This window comes from Anolis carolinensis, chromosome 2 (genome assembly GCF_035594765.1).
Source record: "Anolis carolinensis isolate JA03-04 chromosome 2, rAnoCar3.1.pri, whole genome shotgun sequence".
Lineage (NCBI taxonomy): Eukaryota > Metazoa > Chordata > Lepidosauria > Squamata > Dactyloidae > Anolis > Anolis carolinensis.
The window spans coordinates 22,560,766-22,574,119 of record NC_085842.1 but is presented as its reverse complement, the minus strand read 5'-3'; the positions used below and the strand labels follow the sequence as shown (position 1 = coordinate 22,574,119).

Sequence of the window (13,354 nt, the reverse complement as noted above, 5' to 3'; positions counted from 1 at the left end):
GCGACCCACAAAACAACAAAACTACAGGCCCCCCAACCTCGAAATTTGACAACACAACCCATCATCCACGGCTCTAGGTTGATACAACAAAAAGAAAAGAAAAATAAAGTCCTAATTAGAGAGAGAGGAATAATTGCTTTTATCCAATTGCTGCCAGTTAGAAGGCTAAGCTCCTCCAACTTGGTCTCCTAGCAACCCAATAAAAAATAATAATAAAACACTAAAAAATAATTAAAAACACTAAACAATTAATACAATAAAATACTATAATAACAGAAAATAACTAAAAATAATACAAGAAAATAATAAAATATAATAAATAAAAAGATAACTTACAATAACATTAATAAAAAAATACAAATAACGTCAAATAAAAATTACACAACAATTTTTAACCAATACCACCACCACTTTGCCACAGCAACGCGTGGCCGGGCACAGCTAGTGAACACATATATGGCAAACATTCAATGCCAACAAACAACATATATAGACAGACACAGAGGCATTTAACATTTTTTTTCCAGCTTCACAATTCCGGCCACAGGGGGAGCTGTTGCGTCACTGTCCAGTAGTGGCTGTACTTCCTCATTCCATTCCTCGTGTTTTGCTGGCAGTTTTATGATGTTGTAAATTAGTTAAATTAGCCTCCCAGCATAAAGCGTACCTAAATTTCCCTAATTGACAGATACAACTGTCTTTCGGGGCTGCATAGGTCAACAGCAAGCCGGGCTATTTAATGGTCGGGGGCTTAACCTGACCTGGGCTTCGAACTCATGACCTCTCGATCAGTAGTGATTTATTGCAGCTGGTTACTAGCCAGCTGCGCCACAGCCCGGCCCAAAAATGTCTGTAAAGTGTTCATTGTTTTTGTGTTTTGTTTCACTATAAGTTGTTAATATATATAAATAAAAATTATTATATTGAAACTGCACGTAAGTCAGCAGTGTGATAGTAAAGGTTAAAGTCTCCCCTGACATTAAGTCTAGTCGTGTCTGATTCTGGGGGTTGGTGCTCATCTCCATTTCTAAGCCGAAGAGCCGGCGTTGTCCGTAGACACCTCCAAGGTCATGTGGCCGGCATGACTTCATGGAACACTGTTACCTTCCTGCCGGAGCGGTACCTATTGATCTACTCACATTTGCATGTTTTCGGACTGCTAGGTTGGCAGAACCTGGGGCTAACAGCGGGAGCTCCCCCAGCTCCCTGCCAACCTTTCACTAAGCAATTTCAGCAGCTCAGTGGTTTAACCCACTGTGCCACTGGGGGTGTGATACAGCAGCTCAAAAAGCCGACTCGATTCTAAACTGCATCAATAGGAGTATAGTGTTTTAAATTAGGGAGGTCATAGTCCCACTTTATTCTGATTTGGACAGACCTCACCTGGGATAATACTGGTCCCAGCTCTGGGCACCACAATTCAAGAAAGATATTGACAAGCTGGAAGGTGTCTAAAGAAGGGTGGTCAAAATTGTCAATGGGTTGCTGTGAGCAATGAATTCAAACCACAGGAGCAAAATATCTCCATGGGTAGCTACTAGCAATCCATTTAGTTCTCTCAGGGTTAAATCCACAGATCTCAGTTGCTAGAGAGGAAGAGGAGGGCAAAGAGGGAGGGACCATTTCTCTGTATTGAAGGCACCTCCTGGACCAGCTGCTCTGCAGATTTGCCACCTGGCTGTGTTTGTTTGCTCTCCCAAACGCCCTGCGCCCCTAAAAGCGGGTACACTCAGAAGTGAATGCACCCAGCTTGCAAAGGACAGGCCTTGCCTTGCAAATGCACAAGAGAGGGTCCTGGCTTTGTTTGTTTCCATTTGGGGAGAGACGCTGGAGGCCTCGCCTGGGTTTCTGTAAGTTTCCAAAGCAGATTTGGGGAAGGGGGTTGGAGGGAAGAGGGAAGGCAGATTTATTTATTTATTCCACAGAGCACATCCCATAGCCCTTTCTCCCTTCCCTCCTAGAACATGATTCAGATGTGCATTCTTGCTAAGCTTTGAATTGTTCATCCTTTGCGCTTAACAACAAGGAGATCTGGGGTACATCTACACTGCAGAATGAATGCAGATTGACCCCACTTTAATTGAGCTGGTCCAATGCTATGGCGTGGGAGCCCCCAGTGGCACAGCGTGTTAAAACGTTACACTGCTGAACTTGCAGACCGAAAAGTCACAGGTTCAAATTCAGGGAGTGGAGTGAGCACCAGTTGTAAGCCCCAGTTTCTGCCAACCTACCCTGTTTCCCCTAAAATAAGACATCCCCAGAAAATAAGACCTAGTAGTGGTTTTACTGAATTGCTAAATATAAGGCCTCCCCTGAAAGTAAGACCTAGCAAAGTTTTTGTTTGGAAGCAGGCCCACCAAACAGAACACCAGAGCATGCAGGATTGGCAAATATATGTACCATAAAATTGTTGTACATGGAAATAATGGTAGTAACAAGAAATTCTTGATAGGATTCACAGTTTGTCTGGTTATGCTGGTTGGTGATGGCAACTACTGTAATATAATAATAATAATAATAATAATAATAATAATAATAATAATAATTTTATTCTTGTACCCCGCCTCTATCTCCCCGCAGGGACTCAGGGCGGCTTACAAATGCAAAACAAGTATACATACATAAAACATCAAATACCAAAAACACACGAATGAAAATTAAAACATACAATTAAAATCAATCCATTAATAAGACAAAGTTAAAATGCAGCAATAAAACATAAGGATTATTATGAGTACAGTATATAATAAATGTTCATTTTTTGTTCAACAATAAATGTGAATTCTTCTTCATGGAAAAATAAGACATCCCCTGAAAATAAGACCTAGAGCATCTTTGGGAGCAAAAATTAATATAAGACACTGCCTTATTTTCGGGGAAACACGGTAGTAGTTCAAAAACATGGAAATGTGAGTAGATCAATAGGTATGGCGGGAAGGTAACGGCGCTCCATGCAGTCATGCCAGCCACATGACCTAGGAGGTGTCTACGGACAATGCCAGCTCTTCTGCTTAGAAATGGAGATGAGCACCAACCCCCAGAGTCGGGCACGACTAGACTTAGTGTCAGGGGAAAACCTTTACCTATTTATACATACCATGTTTCCCTGAAAATAAGACAGTGTCTTATATTAATTTTTGCTCCCAAAGATGCTCTAGGTCTTATTTTCAGGGGATGTCTTATTTTTCCATGAAGAAGAATTTACATTTATTGTTGAACAAAAAATGAACATTTATTATATACTGTACAGTAGTTGTCATCACAAACCAGCATAACCAGACAAACTGAATCCTATCAAGAATTTCTTGTTACTACCATTATTTCCATGTACAACACTCTATGGTATGTAAATTTACCGATCTTGCAAGCTCTGGCGTTCTGTTCAGTGGGCATGCTTCCAAACAAAAACTTTGCTAGGTCTTACTTTCGGGGAGGCCTTATATTTAGCAATTCAGCAAAACCTCTACTAGGTCTTATTTTCCAGGGATGTCTTATTTTAGGTGAAACTGGGTAGACCTCATCATGTCTCCTCCATGGCATTCCGTATCATTGAGCCATCGCATGGGAAACCAGTCTAACCACAGCTTCAGAATTGCTGAAGAATTCACAATTCTAGACTTATATTAGCAATGTGTCCAAATAGACTTTTGTGGATATGATTATTTCTGGACTTGATTAAAACTGAATATCTAGATTGACATTCTGGGTTTTAGACTGACACTTTTGGACTATCGCTTGCTGAGGTGTTCCTGCAAGTATCTCTGTAGATCTTAGAAAACTCTTTCTTGATTTAAGGCTTTGGCGTGCTGACTGATAAATGAACAGGGCCAATCTGTCAACCTCCTAGAGATTTCTAGAGAGACCACTTTTCTAGGAATCTCTAATGCCCCTTCTACTTCCATATAAAATCCAGATTATCTGCTTTGAACTGGATTATATGGCAGTGTAGACTCATATAATCCTTTTCAAAATAGAGAATGTGGACTATCTGCTTTGATAATCTGGATTATATGTCAGTGTAGAAGAGACCTAAGTCTTCTGATGTGATTCTGTGTCCAGCGAAAATTGCCCGTAGACTTGCCCTTCAGGACCTAAAAATTCCTAAGGAAGTGTTATCTCAAGCTGGAAAATATGCAATTTCATAATTTGTGATTTTTCACTTTCATGGGGGTCCTTTGCCCCTAACACTAGCAAAGGTGGAGATCTTACTGTTTTTATGTCTTTTTTCCAGGGAAACAACTGAGAAACATGGCCATTGGAGTCTCAACCAATATTAATTTGCCTGGATGCCTGAAGATAAACCACATCATAGAAAAAGTGCTGTGGCAATACACCATTGTTTTGCCATGATGAAAAAGTAGTTCTTTCTGTGATCAAATTTTCAGTAAAACCAAGAAATCATGAAAGGAAGGAGCTGAATTGGGTTCATCCCCAATAAGAAAAAATGACTACTGAGAAGAAAACAGAATTCTCGACTCCTGGACTTTTCAGAGTCATTGTAGAGCCAGAGAGAAGGTCTCAAATAAAAATGGAGGTTCAGGAACTGGAATCAGAAAGAGATTTGCAGAGAATTGGGGAAGGCACTCTGGCTGTCCCTGTAGAAATGGCTCCTCAAAGAGTAACAGCAGCCCCAAAGCAATGCATAAAGTGGAAATTAATCCAAGGTGCATCATCCCAGCAGTTGGAGACGCAGTGGCCAGACTTTCTGCACACACCACATTCCCCAATGTCTGAACATAGCAGCCTGCATCAGCCAGAAAATCATCTGAGGGAAGATGGAAATAACTCCTTGCCAGAGTTGGAAGGAGTAGTAGCCACACGCCACTGGGCTACTGCCAAAATAACTAGACTTGGCAAAACAATGGGGGAAACCCAAAGACTAAACTTTATGAGTGGAAGAGAGGGCAATGAATCACCAAGAGAAAACGGTGGCGGCGGCGGTGGTGATGATCTTCTGAGTTCGGAAAGTCAGCGCCAACATTTCCGGCAGTTTGACTACAAAGATGCTGAGGGGCCATGGGAAGCCTACTGCCAGCTCCGGAGATTTTGCCACCAGTGGCTGAAGCCAGAGGCACACACGAAAGAGGAGATACTGGAGCTGGTGATCCTGGAACAGTTCCTCTCCATCTTGCCCCGGGAAATGCTGAGCTGGATAAGGGAGCGGGATTCAGAGAGCTGTTTCCACGCCGTGGCCCTCGCCGAGCATTTTCTCCTACAGCAGCATCAGGCTGAGAAGCAAGATCAGCAAGATGAACAGCAGCAGGTGAGAGTAGTTTTACAAGAATCGTAAGCTTCAGATAGAATCACAGAGTTGGAAGAGACCGCAAGGGCCACCCAATCCAACTCTCTGCCATGCAGGAAGGCAGAATCAAAGCATCTCTGACAAATAGCCATCCAGGCTCAATCTAAAAATATCCAGAGTAAGGACTCCACCACAATTCCAGGCAGTGGCATATTCCACTGTCGAACAGTTCTTACTGTCAGGAAGTACTTCCTAATGTTCAGGTGCAATCTTTTTCCTGCAATTTGAATTCTAGTCCCTGGAACAGCAGAAAACAAGCTTGCCCCTTCCTCAATATGATATTCTTTCAGATATGTAAACATGGCTATCATGTTCCCCCTCAGCCTTTTTGAAATACTTAAGTCAAGAATTGAGAAAGTGTAGTCCATATGCTACCCATGGGACTATTTATTTCTGATTCTTTTATGCCCCCAAATTCTTTTTAATACCATCTAGGAGGCCATCTACACTGCAGAATTATAACTGTGTTGTCGAAAGCTTTCATGGCTGGAATCATAGGATTATTGTGTGTTTTCTGGGCTATATGGCCATGTTCCAGAAGTATTCTCTCCTGACGTTTTGCCCACATCTATGGCAGGCATCCTCAGAGGTTGTGAGGTATATCTCACAACCTCCGAGGATGCCTGCCATAGATGTGGGCAAAACGTCAGGAGAGAATACTTCTGGAACATGGCTATACAGCCCGGAAAACACACAACAACCCCAGAATTATAACTGTTTGTCACTGCTTAGCTGGTGTGGATGTGGAAAGTGTGGTTCACAAACCACATGGGACCTAATTTTTTCTAATCTTTTTTTATCCCAGATATCCACTAAGAGGCACCCACACTGTAGGATTATAGCAGTTTGACACCACTTTAACTGCCATTGCTCCAGCTTGTGGATTCTTAGCATTTGTAGTTCATTGTGGTACCAGAGCACTTTGTCAATGAAGGAAAACTATTTCACAATATTACAAATTGCAGAATTCTATAATATTTAGCTATGGCAGTTAAATTGCTATCAAACTGCTATATTTATGCAGCATAGATACAGCCAACTTGACTGACATTTGGAAATTCTGGGAGCTGAAGTCCAAAACATCGGAAAGAACAAAGTTTGGGGAGTACTGCTCTAGAAGATGATTTTCCACAATTTCAGTCCTGTGGATCATTTCTCGTATATGAATTGAACCGGCTGTTGATTTTTTGAGTCACTTAACTGCTAAAAATAAGTCCTTCCTTGGAATGTATTCCATACAGAAACAGTGATAGAATTGAATTGTAGTAGTAGTACTAATAGTAATAATACCCCACTTTTCTTCCAGGACTGGGATACAAAGCGGCTCACAACCTTAAAAATTCACAATGTAAAGTTTACAAAATATAAATATTAAAATAGAATTACATATTACAGTAATCCAATCAAGTAAACTGTTAAAAAGCCATCATTACCTTACAGATGATTTCTTCCTTCCAGTCTGTATTTGTCACATATAAATATAATAAACAAGCAACCTATTCTCCCTTATTGCAGGTGCCAAGTATGATAAAAGAGGAAGATTTGGGTTATTCAGGGGAAGAGAATGGTTCTCTAGATGTGAACCTCCAGCAGCTCTACAAGGAAGTTAAGCAGGAGGAGGAAGATGGCAGCGTGATAGGTAAGGACAGACCATTGCTGAATCTGGATGCACAGTTACTCTTGGGATAGGCAATTCACAAAGACTAGGTGCCGATTTTTCCCTCCACTCCCCATGGGCTACACCCATTTCCACATCCCCTGTGTTCCAAAATAGCTGTTTCCTTCAGAAATAATATTGCTTTGCCTTCAGTTGCCATTTAGGAAAGAAAACAATATTCTTTGTGATGCCAAGGATTCTGGGGCATTTAGAGGAATAGATGTGGGCTTTCTCTGTATGTTTGTGTCCTATTAGGGGACATTGAATACCATTCTTGGTGAAGAAGTCACAGTAGGATTTCTTAAATGGGGAGTTCATGGGAGACTTTGGGGGTGTCATAAAGCATCAGGACCCACACTAGTCAGGTGTAAGGTAGAGCTTTCCCAACATTGCATGTTGGTGACACACTTTTAGACATGCATTATTTTGTAGCACAGTAATTCAGTTTTATTAGCAAACCAGAGGTTAAACCAACTCCTTATAAGAGATATGGACGCATATACTTAAATTGTAGTAATGACATGTATGGGGGCACAACATATCTCATGAAAATCTTGCATGATATTTTTTAAAAATATATTATTTAATATTTCACATAGACTCAGAGGTTGTTCATTACGTTCACGTGACATACTTACACACTTTGGCCAACACACTAATGCATCATGAAACACAGTTTGGAAAACTCTGGGCTAGAGACTGCTTGTCACCAAACTTTTCTATTCGTTTTTCCAATTTCCTTGTCAATCTTTCTGTTATTTGTGCCTTTGCTTGCTTGGGAATGGACCATCACTCAGTAATTTCCAGAGTACATGTTTTGCATGCTGGATATTTCAAGTTGACTCCTGCTTGTGAATGTCCCTCATTTGAGGACCATTAAGTGTGTCCTTTTGTAGGATTGATCATTATCCCTCATTGTAATTTGTAATTTTCCCAAAAGATATACACTACCTTGAAACCTCTTAGTTTAAGATATTAACACAGCGATAAAAAAAACAAAGTCTTTGAAAAATAACATATCTTGTTTACTCACAAACATATTGTATTAATTCACCATTCAGGCACATTTCTTATTTAAGTTCAGTTATAGATAGGATGTAGTTCTCTGGGTGTTGAGTACACAGGGTATCATTCTTGATCAATAGTCCATAGTCTTTAGGTATAGAAGTTCATAAGTCATACTTCTCTACTGAAGTCCAGACAACAGCATGCATCCACCTCTACTGAGGTCTGATGCAAACATACATCCACCTCCACTGAGGTGTTAAGCGATATTTCCACCTCCACTAAGGTGTTAAGCAGACACATACATGTTAATGAGATGTTAAACAGACACTGAATACAAAATGGAGTCCTAAGTCTGAACATGCTCAGTACAATCACATGTCTATAACCCCTCCCAAACCAAAGAGGTAGAGTCAAAGTGTCAATTCAACATACACATAGAATACAAGTTAGCAAATATATACATTAACAAATAAATAGTGAAAGGCTTGGGAGGTGGCTATTACCAACACAAGTCTAATCAAAATATACAATTTGGTATTATTCATGGTTTCAGGTATTCATGGGAGGGAGCAATCGGAAGCAGCATCGAATGGTGGGGGAAGCTTGTATAACCTTGGAAAATGAAGGTGTGATGGTCATCTTTTTATTTTGTCCATATTTCAGCAGGGGATGAAAGTGAGAATGAAAAGGAGGAGATGTTGCCAAAAAGAGAGAATTCTCAAGATTTGGAAGAAACAGTTTCAAATCAAGCCAATCCCAGCAGTCCACAGGGGCAGGAAATGGAAATGCTTAAGAGTGAATCCACTACCCCTGAGCTGGAGGCCCTCTCCGATGTCACGACCCAGCAAACGATATCCAAAGGAAAGAGACCAAGTGACCGGCTGTTCCACAGTCTCAATAAAATCCAGAGGAGCCAGACTGGAGAGGAACTCTATGAGTGCTCCGACTGTGGAAAGGCATTTATCTCTAGAGCCGGCTTTATCATGCACATACGAATTCATGGCCGAGAGAAACCGTACGAATGCTTGGACTGCGGGAAACACTTCCGGCGGAGCTCGCACCTCAACAGCCATAGCAGGATCCATGCCGGAGTGAAGCCGTTTAAATGCACAGACTGTGGGAAGGGGTTCAGCCGCAGCTCCAACCTTATTTCGCACCAGAGAATGCATACGGGGGAGAAACCATACACTTGCTCCTCTTGCCGCAAACAGTTCTGCGACAAATCGAGTCTGGTTCGGCATGAGCGGCTTCACACAGGGGATAGACCATATAAGTGCACTGAATGTGGGAAAAGCTTCAGCCAAAGCCACCACCTCATCACCCACCAGAGAAGCCACACGGGGGAGAAGCCCTATAAGTGTTTGCTCTGTGATAAAAGCTTTTGCGACCGGTCGACTTATATCAGACACCAGAAAAACCATACGGGGGAAAAGACCTTTAAGTGCATGGACTGTGGTGAATGCTTCAGCCGGAACAAACACCTCGTTCGGCATCGGAGTATCCACACGGCGAGGGAACTGTACACATGCCCAGACTGCGGCGAGAGCTTCTGCCGTCGGTCGGGCCTTAAGATGCACCAGAAGATTCACACGGGGGAAAAGCCATTTGAGTGTACAGATTGCGGGAAGAAGTTCAACCGCAGCACGAACCTTATTAGCCATCAGAGGATCCACACTGGAGAGAGACCCTATGGCTGCCCCGAATGTGGGAAGAGGTTCAACCGGAGGACCCACCTTGTTAGCCACCAGAAAATCCATGGGCCAAGGAAAGGGTCAACAGAAATGCTCAAAGTTGGAGAAGGGCTTCCACCTCCAGAACTCAAGGGTGGATATGTCCCCTCATCTTACATCATCACGACAATTGTTTGAAGTAGGTTGGTTAGGTTGGGAGAGGGAGACCAAGTGGACCAAAGTCACTTCATAGTTCACATGGGATTGAATTTGGATCTGATTCCAGCACTTGAGTCCAGGTAGGAGAGAGGATGGCTTTCCGGGTGCCTTTCAATTACAATCCCCATCATTCCTGAGTTTCAAGGTGGCAGCTGGCAACTAATGGGAGCCAGGATATCACACCTAGGCAGGCAGCATCTCACCAGTTGTTGCTGTTGTACCACCTTGTCTCTTAGCAAGAAAACCTTACCTGCTCATGTTTCCAAGAATACTTAATTAAGAGAAATGGCTTCATGCAGTCATTCTATATTTGGGAAAGACCTCCAGGATTATTCATTCAAACCCCATGCCACAACCAGCACTGAAGTATATTACCTATATACTCGAGTATAAGCCGACCCGAATATAAGCCGGCCAAAACCCTCACTCGAGTATAAGCCGAGCCCTAAAAAAAGGTCTGAAAAACTCAGCTTATACTCGGGTATATATGATATGTCCCATACCCCAAATATATAGCCCTCTCAACATAGGTATTTCTGTAGATATTTCTACAGAATAGTTGACAAAGTTTTGAGAAACTTTAGAAACAGTGCGAATACGTTTATAGATTCCTGGGCTGGGCTGGATGTGGTTGTGAAAACTGTTCTTATAAAATGCTCTTGCCTGCGTGGTCTCTTTTTTTTTTTACTATGAATTGTAATAATTGGTATGTGGTATGTGACTGTTTTCTACTTTTGTACAAAGCTGATTTTGTATTCCATTCCTTCTCCTAAACTCCAAAAATCCACACTCTGGTCCACACTCAATTTTGGGGTGAACCTAATCTATGTGGGTTGGGTTCTCATTCAGACTGTGAGTTTATAACGTTCCCCATTTTGCTGGATCATAACTATAAGACCAAGAGCCAGTGTGGGATTATAGGACCTGTGGTCCCCCCAAAAGAGAAGTTTTCAAAACTCCTTGTACATAAACGGCTTGGACAAAATTAGCAAGACTTTCTCACCTTCCTCAGTTAGATGTTCACCAATTATACTCTGACATGAAGGACCACCGATGATGGTGATGAGATGTTAACATGAATGTGAATACCCAAATAGAGTTATTGTCTGCCCCATAAGCAAAGGGAAAATGCACTGAATTCTCTACACACAGGGCTCCATTGAATGGTTGGTTGGACCCATCCCTAGCACTTCTGTAGCTGAAAATGAACTAGAAATTACATGAAAAGCCCTCTTCTGACTTGACCCAGGAGAGAGGTGTTGGCCATAACAGAGATGGTAGGAGGGGAAATCCCAAAAAGAGATGGAGGCAGCTTCCCTTCTTTTTGAATGAAGAAGATATGCTTGAAAGGAAGACTTTGGAAGTGGTCTTCATACAGGCTGGATATAAAAGGCAATGCTGCTTCTGAAGACTGGATGCACAAGGAGCACCGTTGTTGTGAACCAGAACTGAGACCTGCTTGCTGTCCAGCAAGTGCAGTGAAATTGTCATTTGGAGTATTTGTTTGTGTACCATTTCAGTCAGTTGGATTTTTCTGCTGTTTGTACTGGTTCTTTTCTTATCCCCCCATATATTACGGCCCTTATATCTCTGCAGGATTTGTTCTTTGACATGAAAATGCAGATGATACAAAACCTTGCTGTTTTCAGTGGGAAGAACAATGGAGGCGCCAAGAAGAGGATGTGGCTTGTATAGGAGGTCCTAAGTGGATAACTAAATTGGTGAACCTGCATATATCAGTTCTGCAGGTGCAGGGATCTTATTGTATAGCCCCACCATAATGTTTTCATCACACCCTTCTTTTGTATTTTCTATCTGTATTTTATCCATCCTTTTTTTAAAAAAAGTATTAATTCTGCCCATTATGGCCGTGATACATTACAAAAATGTAGAATTGAAGATTGATAAATTAGACATATAGATGTGATTGTATAATTGGTATTAAATGGTTGCTTCTTTTGATAAAGGAGTAGGTTTTATCATTGCTCTGCTTTTTCTGAGTGTGTTTTGGTGTTCTTTGTATACGGATACAAGATTCCACAAAATCAAGTGGAATCTGTTTTCCTGCCATTTTAATCCATTGCATTGGATGGTATTAAAAGGAACTTATCAAGTCTGAAAAGCATGTGGCACTTCAATTGTTGCTATACTGCAACTCCCAGCACAATATGCCGTAGTTGGCAGGATGTGTGTCTGTGTGATTCCGACCTAGCCTACTTTTTTGTTGTGAATTTAAAAACAAAAACAGAAAATTAGATTAAAACACTCAGAATGTCTCAGCCTGGTACTTCTTTCATGCTTTCCACAACTGTGGTACATACATGCAGTGGATTTGCTTATCACAATGCTATACTTTAACAGGTGTGTGCAGCTGAATGACCCATGTCTGATGTGTAGTGTTTGAAGACCAAAACATTCTTGCAGGCTTTCTGAAGTGGTGGATACATCAACAGTGATTTTGTTTATCACAATACTATGCTTTAACAGGGAGCATTAGCTATTCCACGGGATTGATGTGATTTTGTCACACTTGGGAACTTATGGTTAAGATTTTCTGTTAGTGAAAACCACCCAAAAATACAGCAGAGCATCCAAAAATACAAAAGCAGGATACTTATGGTTGAGGATTCAGCTCACAGCAAGCAGAGCGTGAAGTGCCATGTGGCTGTAAAGAATTTAGAGCTTGGGAGGCAAACATGCATTGTTCAATCATTATAGTTACAAAAGGTAACTACTATTTACTATTCTAACTCCGTCTCTCTAGGGTTCAAAACAGAAGGAAAAATCTCAAAGCACACACCTCTCTTGACACGGAAGCAGAAAGAGATCTCTATACACACAGCACGCACCAAGATGTAAAAGTAGAAGCCAAAGACAAAAGGCATGCACCTGCAAAGTATCAATTCTACATAACCAATCAGAATGAGAGCAGAAACAAGAGAGAAGAAATAGATACATTCCAACTGTCTATCAGGAGTCGGAGGGAAAGGGTCACCCTCAGCCTATTCTAAGCTAACTACTCATTGAGGACTGCAGACTTGGAAAGTGTGGGGTGGATTTGTCTAAGGGTATCCCTTCAATGGTTTGAAGGCACGTAATAATAAGTTCGAAGGCTTACATGGCCAGAATCACTGGGTTGCTATAAGTTTTCCAGGCTGTATGACCATGTTCCAGAAGCATCTCCTGACATTTCGCCCAACACTCAGAAAACGAGAATTCCAGACATGAAACAATCAGGTCCAGTTAACAGCTCCCAACAAAGGATTCCCCCAGGCAGGAAGCAACCAGACTTTGAAGCTGTAAGGCCATTTAATGCTAATCAAGGTAGCCAATTGCACCATTCACATTCAAACAGACAAGAGTTCTTTCTCCCACCCTGGACCTTATTCCACAGACATATAAACCCCACTTGCCTAGTTTCCAACAGGCGTCACAACCTCTGAGGATTCCTTGTTAATGTGGGATTTGTGTATTGATAGTGTTTAAATGCAATTTGTG

The 13,354-nt window shown here is 41.6% G+C and overlaps 1 protein-coding gene across 3 annotated transcripts; it reads left to right on the top strand.

Moving 5' to 3' along the window:
- Positions 1-1,604: 1,604 nt before the first annotated feature.
- On the top strand, positions 1,605-12,132 carry LOC100551596 (zinc finger protein 397). Of its 3 annotated transcripts, none has more exons than XM_062973593.1 (4): positions 1,605-1,850; positions 4,232-5,263; positions 6,815-6,941; positions 8,634-12,132. In XM_062973593.1, exons 2-4 carry the CDS (start codon positions 4,445-4,447, stop codon positions 9,833-9,835), a joined length of 2,148 nt encoding a protein of 715 aa, XP_062829663.1. In that variant the 5' UTR covers positions 1,605-1,850; positions 4,232-4,444; the 3' UTR covers positions 9,836-12,132. The 3 variants fall into 3 exon arrangements, with proteins under 3 accessions (XP_062829663.1, XP_016846339.2, XP_062829662.1); XM_016990850.2 differs by having other exon boundaries at positions 1,606-1,850; positions 8,631-12,132; XM_062973592.1 differs by having other exon boundaries at positions 1,607-1,850; positions 6,818-6,941; positions 8,631-12,132.
- The last annotated feature ends 1,222 nt before the right edge of the window (positions 12,133-13,354 follow it).